At 44.1% G+C, this 18,419-nt stretch overlaps 2 protein-coding genes across 2 annotated transcripts in view; both read left to right on the plus strand.

Moving 5' to 3' along the window:
• Positions 1 to 3,352, plus strand: part of itcha (itchy E3 ubiquitin protein ligase a) — an 86,648-nt gene extending 83,296 nt beyond the window's left edge. Inside the window, exon 24 of the mRNA XM_084316252.1 lies at positions 470 to 3,352. Coding sequence (XP_084172378.1) covers positions 470 to 569 — 100 coding nt within the window. The 3' untranslated portion in view covers positions 570 to 3,352. The remainder of the gene's footprint in view (positions 1 to 469) is intronic.
• Positions 3,353 to 3,483: 131 nt separating this feature from the next.
• On the plus strand, positions 3,484 to 11,780 carry pxmp4 (peroxisomal membrane protein 4). The gene is made up of 4 exons (XM_084316253.1): positions 3,484 to 3,678; positions 7,171 to 7,233; positions 7,316 to 7,514; positions 10,048 to 11,780. The coding sequence occupies exons 1-4, from the start codon at positions 3,566 to 3,568 to the stop codon at positions 10,315 to 10,317; spliced, it is 645 nt and encodes a 214-aa protein (XP_084172379.1). The 5' UTR covers positions 3,484 to 3,565; the 3' UTR covers positions 10,318 to 11,780.
• The last annotated feature ends 6,639 nt before the right edge of the window (positions 11,781 to 18,419 follow it).

An 18,419-nucleotide genomic window follows, 5' to 3' on the forward strand; every position in this document is an offset into this window, starting at 1 on the left:
CGAACTTGTCACCAACAGACTGCAGGATCCACAGCAAGGCAGTGCTACCAATTGAGCTAGTTCTGGATCTTAAAAAAGGGGGGATTACTGCTACATAATGCTGCCGCAACAGAGCTCTGCCGCTACGCTCTGCTGCTGCCGCGGGGGCGTGGCTAGACGCAAGTTGGGCGTGGCTAGACACAAGCTGGTTGCCTTTAATATTTAGGCTTCCTGGCCATCTGGTTTTGGATTAACAGTAGCTATTTTGTAAAATGCAAAAAGCAAAAACCCTGGATAATAAATAAAGTTTAAAATAATTTTTCTTTTTTTAAATAAAATAAAAACCTCAGTCAACCAACCCCGGATAATAAATACAATTTAAAATCAAAGAAAATAAAACCCTGCTCAGTCAACCAACCCCGGATAATAAATACAATTTAAGATGAAAGAATGTTTAACACCCCTTTTCTGTCTCGTATGTCCCATCCAGCTTTAATCGTCTAGACCTCCCTCCTTACAAGAGCTACGAGCAGCTGAAGGAGAAGCTGATGTTTGCTATCGAGGAGACTGAGGGCTTCGGGCAGGAGTAGCGGCGCGGGAGGAGCAGAAGGAGTGGGAAAGTGAGCGAGGAGCAGCGGGGCTTGGAGGAGCCACACGCCCATCATGCATGCAGCCAGCCGGGCCTTCTCAAGCCCCCCCTTGTAGGTTTCAAGCCACAGCACTTTTCCTTTCCTCCTCTGGGACAGATGGACTCGGTTCAGCAGCCTGGTGCTGCTACCAAACTGACGGCTTCAGACATACAGAGCTCTTTATCCCGTGTCACGTTTCTACATGCAGTGAACTAACCAACAGCTGTCCTTAACCGTTCCTCACGAGTTCCTTCACTTCTAACCACGAGGGTCTCCATCCTGGCTTGTCTGGATTCACCCCGGCTCACTACGACCCCTCTGACCCTAATCTAGCTTGCCTTACTTACTTAGCCCGCTCTGGTCCACAAAGAGGAGGACGCGGAGGAAGAAAAGACAGTTTTTTTTGCCTCGCTAAGTCTAGTGTAAGTGTGTGCTGTGTCTCATCTCTGCAGGTAGTCCTTCAGTAAACCTCTTGACCAACCTTGTCCCATCGATGCACGTCAATGTCTACGATCCTACAGAGGAAGAACAATATTTTGTGCATTCCGAGAGGTTTTACTACAGAAAGCAGTGTAGTCTGGTCAATTCTGGTGACCTCTGCTTGGTCTCTATTGAACTCTCAAGTCATAGTAATGGGATCTGAAGTCCTAACATCTAGAAAATAACTATAGAAATCACATATACGGGGTTCTAATAACTATAAAACCACATATATGGTTCTTTGTCAGACTGTCCATTGTGCTGGTGAAAGGATGGATGAGTTAATCAGATAAAGAGATGGATGGACTGTTGGGACTGCTGTAACACATACACAATGTATTGATTTAATTTTTGATAGATGTAATAGTGATCATTTCACTTATTTTGATTTTGTTTCTCTTTTTTTTCCTTCTTAAGTTTAAATCCTTGAACTGGTTTGCACATGATTGTGCGAACAGTAAGATAGTTTTGAATGTTGTTAAGAGAGCCTATATTTTTATGTGCAATAGTTTTCTAGCAAAATGTTTGTGCCCGTAATATAGCAAAACAGATATTTGTTTAATCAATTTTTTTCCCGCTCCTGCATAAGAATTTAGGCAGTTTGTGCATTTATTATTGATTTAAATCCTAAATAAGGAGAAGAGATTATTTGCACAGTGGCAAATGTATGTGGTAAACCAGATTTGTTACGCGATTTAACAAATCTACCCCCCCCCCCCCCCCCCCCCCCTTCCCAAAAACACCTTTACCTACCTGAGCTGTTTGCTGTATGTGACCACATATGGCAATTGATAAGACTGTCAATAAGGGTCGGCCAGAAAATAATACTGCTATTTATAAAAGGCAAGAGGCGAGCTACTGATGAAGTAGGACTGTTGGGAAATTCTGTATAATATAAAACAATGATTTATTTGTCAGTTAAATAAGTAGACCCAACTATTCCCACTGAATGGTAGCAAGATGATGTCTAAGTATTATCATAGATCATTAATGGCTTCTGTCAACATAATTTAAACTGTCTTATGTGCTGAGTGACTAATGCAGTTTTTGTAAATAATATACTTACAAAGTAGAGAAAGGTATTAATTAAATCATTTTACTTAAAAAAAAAGAAAAGGAAAAAACAGCAGTTTGTCCAAAGCCCTCGGAGATGTAGGTTTAAAGTTGAGAATTTACATTTGATTAAATGAATTGCAAAGTGGCCCTAGTTTTATAGGGTTTTTAGTGTTGAGATTTGTATGGTGCATTTCATCTCTTGTCCCCAACTACAGTATGCCTGCTACTGACCCATGTTTAGCAAATTACTGTGAAACCAATGCAAAAACTAAATGGCCAGGTCTTTGATTTAATGACCCCCCCCCACTCCTCCCAAAATGAAAACCAATATGTGGCTCAGAATAATTGCTTTCTAGAGAGAGGTAAAGACAATTGTAATCCTCTTCTTGTTGGATTTCCAGAATTCTTACATCATGTCACTACTGCTTCTCAAGCATATCTTAACAGGCCTATCAGTAATATAGATTTTTTTGTGTGTGTGACATACATAGTAATAACCATTTATTACTGTGTATCTATGCAAGGTATATGTGTATTGTTATAAATTACTGCTCTTTGCCGACCATAATTCTGAAATTGTAGCCAAATAAAGAATGCAATGGACTTGAATTTTTAGTAGCTTGGCAAGGAACCGTTGAATGATTTGGCACTGAGCGTCACACTATGTTGTAATGTGTATTGAGCAAATATGTTGTACAGTAAATTGACTAAATACTGTACATTAACGATCCACAAACTGCTGTATCAAACACACATGATGGTTCATCACCCTGTAAGCTACCGGTGCACTGGCTAGTGAAGTAATTGCTATTGAAAAAAAATAATAATCATGTTGATTGAAATTTACTGCCGTTGGATATTTAACACATAACAATTAACGACAGCACCTTGACAGCTAACATGGCTGATAAACCACTTTATTTTAAACAATGCAGTGTTCCCAGATGATCAAAAGGGGAAATAAATGAATAGAAATATGCAAACTATTAATATTTTTGGTTCTATTGATTGCATTGTAAATCATGTTGATAGTGTAATCACTGTATTTTATTTTTTTTGTCGTGGCTCTAACTTCTTTTTTGATAAAATGTTTAAATGAGTTTTAATGCTATTTATTTGTTCTTATGCTAATGTGAAGAGGGTGGGTTCTTCATGTAAAAATGGACTTGATTCAGAACATGAATAAACAATGGGCTACTGGAAACGTATTGTGTCTATAGCTATTGTTAATTCAACCTAGTTAATAAATAGTATGGGCGGGGCTAAAATACACGTGATCAGCCGACGACGTTTTCTCTGTGTAGGAACCATTTGCCTTAGCTGCCTTAGTGCACGACGAGTGTACTGTACACTGGTACACATTGTGCAGCGTTGTTTAGTGTCCGTCTAATCTAGAATTTTGAGTGAGCATTTTGAAAGCCATGGCAGGCCCGGATCTGATCAAAACTCTTCTATATACCATCAACAATCTACTGCAACAAGAGAAATACAAGGCCGCACTGGCTGTTGTGAAAGGATTCAGAAATGGCGCCGTGTGAGTTTAATAATCACATCCATGACCCTTGGCTTCCTAGCTCAGCTAACGCTCACTGTCTCACGTTGTTGTTGTTGTTGTGACATTGGCTTGTTGAGATAGCTCGCCGTCACTCCATTGCAAAGTTAACTTGTTATAAAATGTTATCAAAGCGTTCTTCGTTTCATCCGCCTATTTTACTATTTTAATGCAGACGTGTTGTTGCCACAGGTGTGCGAGACAAATACATGGACAGAAATGTCAGTGGCGTTTTAAAATGCAGTCAGAACGTCACCTGTTATCCACGGCGTAGTAACGTTACTACCTCAGTCAGGCCAATTCTTTATCATCCGGAATGTTTCCTATGAATCATAGCAAGCAACCTCTCGGTGTGTCGTATGCATTGATTGATTGAAAACGTTTAACAGATTGCAGAATGGGTACAGTACAGCTCAATACACACAATTGTTAAGGGGATGCAGACCAGAGAAAGACTTTCGTAATAATTTACATCAGGGTCCCCCATTTTCAATTCATCATAACCTATATGACACAGATATACAGTAGTAACAGTACTGCTACATCTATACATTTATTGACATACCAGATTTGCAAATACAGTACTGTTTGTGATACAAAAAGAGTAAAAAAAATGTGATATACATTTGACGTAGAAACTACATTGGAGGAGTTTGGGTATGGGGGGGGGGGGGGGGGGGTTGGGTGGGGCGGAACTGTACATTGGAGGTGGTTGGGTGGGGTTGGGTAGGCGGGGTGGGGTGGGGGAAACCAGAACTGTACAAGCAAAACTGTACATTGGAATATCGACAAAACCATACTTGGTTTTAAGAAGAGGGTCTCGTGTATTTTTGGGTTAGGTCATTTACTGTACATTGGAGGGGGTTGGGTTAGGACATTTACAGGGGCCAGTACAACTGTGGGTAACTTGGTGCACACACACACACCTGTGACTACAGTAACATATGAATTTTGAAGCTTTATATACTTGCTCTGTACAACTATAGACCACCGCAACATTTCCGGTACTTTGAGCTCATGGGAGGGGGAAAGGGAGCGTGTTAGAGCCTTGACGTAAGCTCCATCTAAGTTAACGTGGAAGTTTAGTGGTCAGACTCGGTGTGCGCGCACATCAAGGGGGCAAAAGGAACGTAATCCTGGGGCAGACTACAATATATTTGCATTTGTTAGCCATACTAGCGATCTAAACAATCAATCCATGCCAACGCTAGATATGGTGAAGGACTCGCACTGACAGCCATGGTGATTTTGCAAAATTACATCCAGCCGTTTTCGTTTGAAACTACTTTTAGTCAGGGCAGCTAAGTGGCACAGTGGGCAAGGCGCTCGCCACTAACGCAGGATATGCTGGGTTCGAGCCCAGCTCTCGGCGTTGCTACCAGCTTGGCTGGTCGTTCATACTAACACAATTGGCAGTGTTAGGGGTGGGAAAGCTGGTGGGTGGGGATTGGACGTTGTGGACAGCGACTCCTACAGGTCGGTTGGTGCGCCTGTACAGCAGAATCGGGAAGTAACGGGGGCAGCGTGAGCCTCCCACGCGTTACTCCTCGCCCACTGAGATCACGCTGTGCAGGTGAAAAGATGCGACAGCTGCCTCCTCGTGTACCGGAGGGGACACGTGATGCAAGGCTTGGTCCTCACTACAGCCGACCAGTGGGAGGCATAGTCTAGCAACGTTTGAGACAGGGGAGGGGAAAATTTAAGGGAGAATTGGCGAGGCGAAATTGGGATGGGAGAAAAATAGAAAAAATAAGGAGAAAAAGTGGATAAAAAAATAACTACTTTTAGTCAGGGGAGTGTCATGGTTTCTCCAATATGGAGCCCCTTCATATTGTTTTAGCGCAGGTAGGGGGCACGACTCAGTTCGTATTGCTGATTGGCTCGAACAAGGTATGTTTGTATATAGCAAAATGAGCAAATGGGTCTATACCTTTTGATTGCTCCCGGCTGTGTATGTAAAATATGTGAAGCTACGCTTTGCTTGCTTCACAGCCCTGCAAGACGAGGCAAGTCCTGGGGCGACAGTACGCCATGTACTTTAATTTTACTTACTTGATTAGGAGCATTTTATATTATCAATATCTACAAATAAAATCTCAGCCTCTTATTAATACACTTCCCCCGAAGTTGTTGAAATGATCCAAGTTCTTAAAATGTAAACGCTGCCATGATGAATCAAAATTTAAGTGGAAAAACACATTTTACCTTCTAATCAAGATGTCAGTCCCCCCAGTAAACAGACTCTCCATTGACATTTTGAAAAGTTGGACGATTTCAACAAATTCAGGTCAAGTGATTGACAAATAAGTGGCCCGGAATTTATGTTTAGGTCAAACGTTAGATCAAACATTAATTTCAGTCTGTTAATTTGCCTGGCTGTTAAGCTAGCATAGATACCAGCAAACCTCTGTCATGAGTTTCACTAACAAAACAGATGTATTATCTGCATCAGCAGATGAAGAATATAAAAAAATGGCATGATTAAATTAAACCAGGCGGTTTTATTATTGAATTAATGGTACATGTAAATTATTTGTATTAAACATGAACATTTGTGGGGTGTTAGGGTCACGTGACAAATGTGGATTAAAAGTCTGTTTACTTTAGTAGGCTATTATTGTTTCTAACATTACCTCTGACTTTTTTGAGTTTTGATATTTATTCAGTGAGTAATGTTAACATTAACGTAACATTACGTTAGTTTGCTCGCAAAAAATAACTCCCACATGGTGGATTTAGTACACTAATGGGGCATTTCCACTGATTCCTTTTCTATATCTTAACATGATACAATCGTTTATAGTTCATGGAAGAGAGGCAGATAACAGCTTGGTTTCTCAACCTTTACAACACATCTCTACCGTCGTACAGGGACACCTTGCAGAGAAACGGAGCATGAGGAGATATTGCTGACATTGTTTGAGTTTAAGATGATAATATCTACCCTATGACTGTCACTAAACCCATCAGACCCCCCCCCCACCTCTCCTGTGTTACAACACCTGGATTTCCCCACTGGGATTAATCATGATCCATTGTCTTAAACTCCAACAATGGCAGCAATATCTCACCATGCTCAGTTTCCCTGCAAGTTGTCCCTGCTGATTGAGAGCTGATTGGATAGACACTAGGGGGCGGGTGGTCCTTGGTTGCGACTAGCAGCTTTCAACCAATGGGGCTTGGTCATAAACATTCTCTTTTTTGTGTGTGTCCCTCCCTATAGCCTCATTATGATGGTCTCTAATGTGTCATGTGTGTCCCTCCCTATAACCTGCATTATGACGGTCTAATGTGTGTCCCTCCCTATAGCCTGCATTATGATGGTCTCTAATGTGTGTCAGACTCCCTCCTATAGCCTGCATTATGATGGTCTCGAATGTGTGTCCCTCCCTATAGCCTGCACTATGATGGTCTCTAATGTGTGTCCCTCCTATAGCCTGCATTATGATGGTCTCTAATATGTGTCACTTTCAGATATGGGGCCAAGATCAGAGCCCCCCACGCTCTAGTTATGACATTTCTATTCAGAAGTGGCAGGTAAGAATTTATCCTCTTATGTTAAGTTTTGCTTTTGTTGAAATAACAAGAATAACTGAACCCCTCTTTCTTCTCTGACCAGTTTGAGAGACAAGCTGAGAGCCATTGCGAAGGCCACTTACACCCACTCCCGCAACCTGGCCTACTTTGTGTTCACTTACAAAGGACTGCAAGCGCTGCAGGAGAAGGTTCAGGGGAAAAGTCTGCAGTCTCATTCTTTCCTGGCTGCCTGTATAGGAGGATGGTTAGTGTTTGGGGATAATAACAACATCAATAGCCAGGTAGGCTTTGGTTCAAAGGTCACATTATGTCCTCTTATCGAATGCTTTTGTTTTTCATCCATTGTTCAGATTTTGGCAAATGTTCTGTCAGCCCTAATCAGGATCGGTAAACCATATTGGTGTATCCCTTATCTGTTTCAGCGCCAATGATGAAAAAAGTCGGGTTATCTCGCCGGTAGTTGAGCGCCAGTCGCGAGAAAAGTCGGGTTTTAATCGTTATTTCTTTTATTGGAATCCCTCTGGCTTGGGCTGTGCATCAATCTAAGAAGTCCGGTCCGGGTTTTCTTCCTTGGGCATGGGGAGCGGTTATAACAGACAGATTGCGGACACTGGAGCACCGTGGATTAATGTGTTTTGGTTGATAAACGTTGGAAAGACGACCGCGATCAATATTTGGAATGGCGATCAGGAATTTGATTATTCTTTTTGCAGTACATCAGATATGAGGTAAGGACTCTATGTTACCAATCTTGCGTTGATCCGATGTTTTTTTTCGCAGCGATCACAACGTGTCCGTGTGTGTGCGTGCCGTTGGCTGCGACCAAAGCACGGAGGGGCGACTTTTCCTCCCCCGCTTTCGTGCATGCATGATGAAACATAATACCGATAATCTAGCGTTTATTTCAGAATGATTCATAAATCAAGCGGGAAATGGCACGATTTCTAAGGAAATGCATTGAAGCACGGTTTGCTGGAGTTTCTTGAGATTAGACAGGATCACTCTAAAACTATACTCATATTCACCACGGTATAAAACGGAAATGTATGTATGAAAAGATTATCTGTTTTTTGCATGTTGACCGGAAGAAACTCACTGACAATCAACGTGTTTATTAGATCCATAGCTATAATATTTAATATAGTTTTTAGCCCTGCAAACACCGCCATCTATCCCTATTCTTTAAAGCGCTGGCCTTCTTACCACAAGGTAAACAGCGACCTCTAGGCGCTGATTGAGTTATTAGTAATAATAATAATAATAATAATAATAATAATAATAATAATAATAATAATAATAATAATAATAATAATAATAATACATTTTATTTGGAGGCGCCTTTCAAAACACCCAAGGTCACCTTACAGGGCATAAAAACAAAACAGTCAAGATTAAAACAATGATCTTGGCAAAAGTGTCAGTGGAGTTAAAAACAAGAAACAATGTATAAGTATAAAATATAAAACAGTGGCACACGAGGTACAGTTATGGTGAGTATGGCCAGTATGCAAGGCAGTTAAAAGACAAGGTTAAGAAAAGAATAAGACAAACAACAAGAAGTATAAAAAACGGTGAAGTTAAAATAACAGACAAACAAACAGCAGGGGGTATTGGGCAGTGACGGAGGTTATAGTGAATATGCGAGTTTGAACAGATGGGTTTTCAATTGTGATCTGAATGATGAGAGTGAGTCTGACTGTCGGATGTGTGGGGGCAGGGAGTTCCAGAGTCTGGGAGCCGAGCAGCTGAACGCTCGGGCACCCATGGTGCTGAGGCGTGAGCTGGGGATGGATAAGAGCAGGCGTGCGTTCCTGATATCAACTGGGGTTGCACGCACCTAATGGCGCCACGTGTACGCACGCTCCCGGCGCGTGCATGCGCTCCCGCGCATGCGCATAAATGTCCCCTCGCTTGAGCACAGACTACAGACAGTGCCTAATTGCCTCTACGAATGGAATGTAACACATATCATTCACAACAAGTTAGGTGTGAATGTATCTGAGAACGTATTTAACACACCTGATGACCGGCGCTATTGATATGCAAAGTAGCCCAGGTGGGTACTTATAGCGAGTTGGCGAGTGCAGCGCATTCCTGTGTGCGTGCACGCGCTTAGGCTCAAATCTTACCCTGCACGGAGTGCAACCCCGTCCCAAGAGCAACGCATGCCTGGATAAGAGTCCAGTAGAGGATGAGCGGAGGGTGCGGGAGGGGGTGTAGTCCTGGAGGAGGTCAGTGATGTAGGTGGGGGCTAGATTGTGGAGGGCTTTGAAGGTGAGTACGAGGTTTTTGAAATCAATCCGGTAGTGCACAGGGAGCCAGTGTAGTTGAATGAGGACGGGGGTGATGTGGTCGGATGAGTTTGTGCGGGTGATCCTGGCAGCAGAGTTTTGGATGATTTGGAGTCTGTTGATGAGTTTGGTGGGAAGGCCGGTGAGGAGAGCGTTGCAGTAATCGATCCGGGATGTGACGAATGAGTGGACCAGGGTTTCTGTAACCTTGATTGATTGATTGATTGAAAAGTTTATTAACAGATTGCAGAATGGGTACAGTACAGTACAGCTCAGTACATACAATTGTTAAGGGGATGCAGACCAGAGAAAGACTTTCGTCTTGTTTACATCAGGGTCCCCCATTTTCACCTAATAACTAATACATAAATGAGCCATATATCGGAAATTGCATTGTCGTCCGCAGTATCGTGGTCAAATGTCTTTACTTTTGAGTTGCTGTTACCAGTTTGAGATTCACATACAGAATTGACATAATTTAGAAAGCCGTAGTTTGAATCTTTTCTTTTGTTTGTGTTTCCAGATCAACATGTACCTGCTGTCCAGGATCCTGTTTGCCCTCTCTCGGCTGGCAGTGGAGAAAGGCTACGTTCCTCAGCCCAAACGAGACCCATTCCCCCTGTTCGCCACCCTGGTTTGGGGCGTCGTCCTGTGGCTGTTTGAGTACCACCCACACACCCTGCAGCCGTCGCTGCAGTCCTCCATGAACTACCTCTACCACGACAGCAATGTCTGGCATGACATCTCAGACTTCCTCATTTACAATAAACCAAGGACTGTCGCTCAGCAGTGAAAGACTGAATTTAAATGACGCTCTATGGATGGACCCATGCTCTCTGCATTGCTGAGAGAAAGAAACTGATCACGTTTAGTGATTAAGAAAAATACATATGTTAATTCATTAATATGATTAATAAGGTTTTTCTTTTTAAAATTATGAATATAGTTTCAGGCAGATTATATGTATAGGCTTGGCGAAATGGCGGGCCCTGAGAATTTGGGACAATGTCTGTTAAAAATGTAAACATTGATTGATGGCTTTTTTTTGTGTGATGTCAAAAGCAATAAGTAGATGAGATATTATAATGATTTACCTGAAAGGCCTTGGAACATTAGTGCCTGATCCATGATCAAATCAATGGCACATAATATTTGTTTACAGTTCCTCCATGTAATCCCAGTAGCGGTGTAACGATGCGACCTCACAACGATTACGATTATTCAGGCAACGATTCAATGCATCATGAAATCTCATAATTTGACCACGATTCGATTAGATTAATGTTCTATACATTTTCTATCAGTTAATTCCCCCAAAAATGTTGAATACACAAATGTGGCTGGGGGAACTGATTCACTCAGCATGAATGGACTATAGGTCAATTAAAACAATACACAAAACATTAAAAATTATTTGTTTCGATAAAATTTCTATTATAATCGATTCTAACATATTAGAATCGATGCATTTCGATTAATCGATGCATCGTTACATCCCTAAATCCCAGTCTTGTAAATCCAGTATTTCATGCCAATGCTTACTTTTGCATTCTGTATATTTGCATTCTAATATGCCTGAAACATTAATGTGACTTCCCAATCTGTCATAATCATACATTTTAGTACATATTCTCATTCTATGGTCAATAGCAGCGCTGCCATGTTTGACTGCATATACTGTAGCTATATTCATGAAGCTGTAATGAGATAATGTATTTATCTCTTTGCTTGCCTTTCGAATGCAATACAGTGCTGTGTAGTTCTATATTATGTGTTTGATCTTATTCTTACTCTTTGTGATTGCCACTGAATGAAACATTGCTTTATTTATAAAATAAATTATAATAATAAAAAATAAATTCCCTTTATTTCTCTGATTTACTTCAATGTATAGTTACAATAAGATAACTTAATCCATCATGTTTGTGATCCAGCGCCATACTACCCTAACTTTGATATGTGAACTAAAGTCACAACTCTAGATGAGCGTTTGTCTGCTCTAGTGCTCTTCCATATACTTTATAATGAATATCACTATTCTTAAAGGAAAACTCCAACATTTTGGGAAATTAATAGTAACCGGGTCTCAAATACAAGCCGGGTCTCTATTAATGGCCGGGTGCGCTCTTGAGCTAAGCAATTATAAGCCGGCCTCCTAATACAAGCCGGGTTACTAATATACTGAGCTGCATACTGAGCTGCTAAGGTAAAGTTACTTGATTTCACTTTGAAAATGTTGAAATGACCAGTGACCACCTGTAATTGCACTGTTTACTATTTCATACAGTACTTTGTTTCAATAAATGAACCCAGTACATTTTACTGGGTTCAAACTGACACAAAATGTTGATTTATTCATTATGATCCGTTTGAAAATTTGAAATATAGGCCTCCCTCTTATACAGGCCTCCTCCTAATACAAGCCTGGTACCCGCTACAGTTGAAACAAATACAAGCCGGGGTTACTATTAGAGGAATTACGGTATTTAACATCTTCCCTGGAGTTAGACAAGAAGATGCATACCTTTTTTGTCTCTGCATGCATTAGGCTTAGGGAACGCCCGCACCGTTAGCGTAGCTTAGCTTTAGACCTTTACCCTGAAGTTCCCTACAGTCACGAAATACACTCCAAATACAACTCCAAAACGTTCCTGTAAACATGTTGTGACCTGTGTATTTACCACGTGGAGAAATACAAAATAATTGAATTCGACATTTACGTTTTCTAAGCAAATATACTCTGAACTATTTTTTGCCGAACCACTCCTCTCTGGGCTCAGTGATTTCACGTCACCAGTGCTACTTTCTAACGTCGAGGTCAGTGTTTGTTTACATTTTAATTTCATTCAAAGGATCCGAACCGATTGAAGTTTATGGATACCATGACACTGTGGTAAGTTTTAAGGGGCTAGCGTTACACAATAAATTAGTTATAATAATACCACGAGTGTGGATTCACTCGCCCAAACCCTGTAGCCGTGCATCGCAGTCATGAAAGCGGCTAACTAGGTCGATAGTCCAGCAACGTTGTGACTGTCCTATTCATCAATCTCACAATATTCGCTAACGTTAGACAGATGGAATACAGCCTTCCATCTAAAAACATAAATGAAAACTTACCACAGTCATGGTATCCATAATAACTTCAATCGGTTCAGATCCTTTGAATGAAATGAAAATGTAAACAAACACTGGCCTCACGTTAGAAAGTAGCACTGGTGACGTGAAATCACTGAGCCCAGAGAGGAGTGGTTCGGCAAAGAATACTTCAGAGTATATCTGCTTAGAAAACATAAATGTCGAATTCAATTATTTTTTATTTCTCCACGTGGTAAATACACAGGTCACAACATGTTTACAAGAACGTTTTGGAGTGTATTTCGTGACTGTAGGGGACTGTAGGGAACTTCAGGGTAAAGGTCTGCCCCACTTCCAGTGATGAAGCTAAGCTACGCTAACGGTGCGGGCGTTCCCTAAGCCTAATGCATGCAGAGACAAAAAAGGTATGTATCTTCTTGTCTAACTCCAGGGAAGACGTTAAATAAGCTAATTTCCCAAAATGTTGGAGTTTTCCTTTAATAAAAATGTCAATCAATCAATCAATCTCTGAGGAAGGGAGCTGCCATTTTGTTCCGAGGGAGTGGCCAGTTATATATCGTATAGCTCCGCTCTGTGTCATACTTGAATACTCTTCCATATCAGTATTAGCACTGAATAAATGTTCACATGCACCTTTACACACCTCATCTGTCTGGCCACACCCCCATCCGCTCCTCTACATAAGCAGGGGTGTGGCCATACTAACAGCTCCTTCTTTAGTTTTCACCACGGCAAATGCCTGTATACACCACTTTGAGACTGCTGAAATATTGAAGAAAGGAATTGGAGCTGCGTTGACATTGTTTCTTTTTTTTCTTTCTTTTTTTTCACCAATTTAAGAGAAAAAAATCTAAGTTATAATGTCTTCTTCGGGGGGTTCGAGCGCTCGCAACGTCACCCTTCACCAAAGGTTCTCCATTGCCGCCTCCGCCGTGCGTCATGGGTCTGCGCTGACTCCGCGGTTGTGGCAGTCAGACGCACCCGATCGGCGTCCGGTGGAGAGTTTGCCTCTCCGAGGAGATGTTGAGCCAAGGCCGTCTCATGTTAGATGGCCTAGTTCCAGCTCTGGTTCCCCCGCCGGGGGGGCAGTCGGCCGATAGGCTGACGGCTCCTCTGGTAGCGGAGGATCTGAGATGCAAGCTCTTCATCTCTGCTCGTTCCCGTCGTAAGAGGGTGGCCTGCAGGGGCGAACGGCCTGGCTTTGGTGAGCTGCTGGAGCCAGACGAGGGTGCTTCTGCTTCTCCTTGTCCGATGGAAACAGAGGATTTTATGGTGGAAGCGGAGGCGCTCTTGTTTGACGCCCCGTTGGGGACGCATCACTCTCCCCCTCAGGGTGTGGCAGGGGTTGGTATGTCTCCTTGGGGTCCCTCGTACTCCGGTGTTGGGTTAGAACCTCTGACTCGGCGACGGGATGCCCTGCTATCAACCGCATCGGATGGTGGCACCACAATGAGTGGCAGCCTCCCGTACGTGAGGGACGCGGGCTGTGTGGAGGAAGGTGCGCATGGGGAATTGCGTGCCTTGTTCCCGGAGCTCATGGCGGCAGCCGCAGCCGCTAATGGCGTGCTGTTGCCGCAGCCACTGCCTGCACCTGTCCCCGATGACTTGATAGGTCATCTCTGGCAACGTCGTCCTGTGAGGGAGATGGGCGTTGTCTGCCCATTCTTCCCCTCAATGGAGGCCTACGTGCGTCAGGGACAGGTAATCTCCCGCATCACCGGCCTTACCCCCGCCTACGTGCAAGTCACACGGGTGGTGGGTTTGATCGAGGGACTGAAGGAAGGGGTGCCTCGGCTTGATAGCCCGATGGCGTCTCTCCTTTGTCCTGAGGTGGTGTGGGAGCCGTTGCGGAAGCCGGTTCCCCAAGGGAAATCGGCTAGGCAGTTGGCCAACTGGAGTGACCAGCCATTCATCGCCTCGACTCAGAGCCTAGCTGCGACATCCAACATCGCGCAGCTGGCGCGCTTCATGTCAGGGATGATGGCGGGCGGTGCGGTGTTGGACGAACACCATCAGTACCTTCACGCTCAGGCGGCTGGAGCCATCCTGCACCTGATACAGCTGCAGGCAATCGCCGCCGGGAAAGTACGCGCCCTGGCCACTCTAACCCAGCGCCACCTTTGGCTGGAGCAAGCGCAGGTGCCGGAGCGGAAAATACTTCCCTTGCTCACGGCCCCCCTCTCCGATGCTGGGCTCTACGGGTCGGCAATGCAGCTGATGACGGCTGCTTGCAGGGACATGGAGGAGGAGCGTGCAGTGCTCCAGCCCCATTTTCCCCCACCCGATGTTGCCGGTGAGGTTCGATGGAGGCCACGTCGTCGGCGACCCGGGACCGTCGCCACCGCCGCCACTGCTGGACCTTCGGCCAAGAAGGCCAGGAGGAGAGAGGGTGCCTCGATCGCCACAGCCAGCCGACCCATGCCCGGAGGTGATGGTAGGGATCGTCATGACCAGGCACCCCAGTACCGTCCCTCCGGGCCTGCTCCCCGTGGGGGCAAACACCAAGCTGTTTGCGGCAGGCGCCGCTAAGTGACTTTCCCTCCCCTGTTTACCCCTGTTCCCTTCCCCGCCCCAAATAATAATTTTTTGTTACAATAATAAAAGGTCCCTCCTAGGAGGGACTTTTTTGTTACAAACTGTGTGTTTATTCACTGCATATGTTGGGGTATACGATGTGTAGAACCCTCGCCTAAGTTGTGGGGTTGATAGGAGAGCAGGACTTTTTTTAGTCTTTAGCTGGTCGCTACATATATGTGCTTAGCAAGGCCTGTAGCTAACACTCGGTCGAAAGGGATTTTCTTTCCTCGTCCTGAAGAAATATGTTTCTTCCTATAGTGGTAAAGATTTACCGTTGTCTGAGGGGGTTGTGTGTTCTGTTACATTTGAAACAGTGGTATTGAGCCACAACACTGGAGTGTTGGCCTGCAGAAGTACTCGTGTGTGTAGCTTGTACCATGGTCTTATAGACCCTCTCTCTCGATCTTCTGTGTTTTTGTCTTGAAACATGAAACACGGGTGTCGTGTTCACACATAAACCTCGGCCTTGTTATAAACCCTGTTCGCAGACATGTTGTCGTCTGTGGCTAGCGTGCGTTGGGTTAAGCTTATCCTGTTAGGATATACGCTGTTCCATTAGCATGCTGGCTAGGCATAGGTATCATCGTGGCTTGTTTACTATCGTATACGGGGTGTGGGATCATGAGGGGGTGACCGGATAAACCCCTCCTTCCCTCTTTTCTGATTGGTCGGGGGGTTGGGCCCTCTATCATTCAGCCCTACCGCGCTGATTGGTCGGCACGGGGTAGGGAGGGGGGGGTAGGGAATTCCCTGACTCCTCGCCTGTAATGGTCGGTTGAGTCATGGGATTCCCCCTGCCATAGGATACGTCACTGGGCGCGTTTCTATTGGTTGCCGACTTCCGTGAGTTCTTTACAGGCCCCATGTGTGGTTCTCTGTTATTGTCAAGTTGGTGTTGCGGTGCATAGGAACTCAAGAGTTCTGCTACGCTCGGTATATATGTATCTTACATTTTTTTATTTATTATTTATGTCTGATTAATAGTGTTGTTGATGTTATTGTATATGTCGTGTTGTTTGTCTATAAATGTTTAATAAAAAAATGTAAGTTTAAAAAAAAATATATATAATAATTGATTTTTCAGGTTCGCACACACATATTTTTAGGGGCATATGCGAGCAATATGGTCGCACTGTAGAGCCCTGGTGGGGTCTCGATGCTGCGGCGTCGTTGGCCTCTCCAGGCCCCCTTTTCTGGGGGGGTCCAGTCCCTTCCTGGGTTTGGGTCCTCCTTCGCGCTCCGCTGCTACGGCCCTGTGATGTTGGGGTTGTAACGGGGGTTTGTTCCTTCCGTTCGTTCCCTAGTGGCATGTGGGTTGCGCGTTTGTGTAGTCGTGGGTAAGTCCCACGGTCTGCTCACCCTGTGCGTTGAGTTGCTAATCTCCTCTTCGCACAGTCGGATCCGATACCCTCCCGTCCTCCGTTAAGGGGGTCCGGGGGCTCGGGTCCTCCCCGGGTCTGATGCTTGTGGGGGACCTCAGCGGGTACATTTGTCGAGCTCTCGCTCTGCTTAGCTCCTGTATTCCAGTATGACGCAGAGCGGAGCTATACGATATATAACGTACGGTTATGTATATAACCATAGTTATATGAGTATAGTGACGCTCTGCGTCGGACTCACTGAGGACCCCGTGGTCTTGCCTTTGTGGTGAAATACTTGGGAAGGAGCTGTTAGTATGGCCACACCCTTGCTTATGTAGAGGAGCGGATGGGGGTGTGGCCAGACAGATGAGGTGTGTAAAGGTGCATGTGAACATTTATTCAGTGCTAATACTGATATGGAAGAGTATTCCAGTATGACGCAGAGCGTCTCTATACTCATATAACTATGGTTATATACATAACCGTACGTTTATCCAGCTAACTTAACTAAATCTTTCGATCTGTTGCCATAGTGATTTAGCCAAACCTGCTTCGTGGAACCGAAAAGCCTGACTTATGTCAAGTTATCCTGAAGATTATCCGGCTAACTCAGTTAGCCACGTACGGGGAACAGGGCCGAGATCTTCTAATTAAATCCACCTCATGTCGTTCTGTGCTTCTGATGACTGTTTGTTTGGTCTGTCACGCCTCGCTATATTGCTCTATATTGGAGATAATGACATAAATAACTCGAGATCTCGAGAAAACTAATTAAATTAACTTGTTATCACGGGAAAACAGAGTAAATAAAAATGTATGAATGTATGGCCTCTTAGGGCTTCCGTACATAGTAATTTCTGTGAATTACTATAGAAATCCTCTGTACCACCTGTTTGACGTAAAGCTAATTGTTTTGTGAATACAGACAGAGTACAGAATATTTCGGTTTCAGTCATCAGCAACTGATCACTATGCCAGACAAAATGTCGACATATCTCTACATTTCTCTAAATTTGATGGGATAGTTTTAAGGTCCAATTTTATAGACAGAAAATTCTATGTTAGTCTAGGAGATTATGTGTCAGAACAATAATGACATGGCCTTTGGTGTTGCACAGGGAAGTTGTCTGTGCCCTCTTCTTTTTTCATTATATATGTTACCTTTGGGTGACATTATTAGAAAACACAACGTTAATTTCCATAGTTATGCACACGACACACAATTGTACATTTCTGTTGAGCCGAATGATCCAAGTGCTTTATGCTCCTTAACGTTAGGTTATGTAGATAACCTAGTTATACTAGTATTGGCTGAGCGTCCCGCTCTGAGCCTTATGAGATATACCTATCTCCTATGATACCTATTGTATCTCCCACGAACAAAAAACGACATGCACCCCACCTGTATGGGGCTCCGCCCCCATGGTGGCACCGCCCATATAGCAGTGACTCTGGTCACCACACATCCTTCCTCGCCAAAAAACCCGTCCCAGGAAAAGATTCCTCAAGAGGGAACTCAGGGCCGCGCAGAGCGGGACGCTCAGCCAATACTAGTATAACTAGGTTATCTACATAACCTAACGTTATACGCCGTATTCGCTATCGCGTCCCGCTCTGAGCCTTATGAGATATGGGGAAGAGCGGACGCGAAGCCCGACAAATGTACCCCCTGAGGACCCGTAAGCCCACATCAAGGGGTGCGGGGAGCCCTGTCACCCCATCCTCCCTAACGAAGGGGGGGCGCAGTCAACTCCACCTGAAATGCGAACAAGAGGGAAACTAGAACCCCTTGAACACACCGTACAGGCGGAACCACGTCTGACTCAACACACTGTGGCCCATACCCATACACCTTTGC

Source organism: Notolepis coatsorum (assembly GCF_963971535.1).
Source record: "Notolepis coatsorum genome assembly, chromosome: 6".
Taxonomy (NCBI): Eukaryota; Metazoa; Chordata; class Actinopteri; order Aulopiformes; family Paralepididae; genus Notolepis; species Notolepis coatsorum.

What these genes read in the sequence shown, in the direction of transcription:
- pxmp4 (XM_084316253.1), top strand. Translation starts at nt 3,566, where the DNA reads ATGGCAGGCCCGGATCTGATCAAAACTCTTCTATATACCATCAACAAT. An exon ending in GGATTCAGAAATGGCGCCGT is followed by an intron (nt 3,679 to 7,170) that starts GTGAGTTTAATA and finishes TGTCACTTTCAG; the next exon opens with ATATGGGGCCAAGATCAGAG. An exon ending in ATAACAACATCAATAGCCAG is followed by an intron (nt 7,515 to 10,047) that starts GTAGGCTTTGGT and finishes TTGTGTTTCCAG; the next exon opens with ATCAACATGTACCTGCTGTC.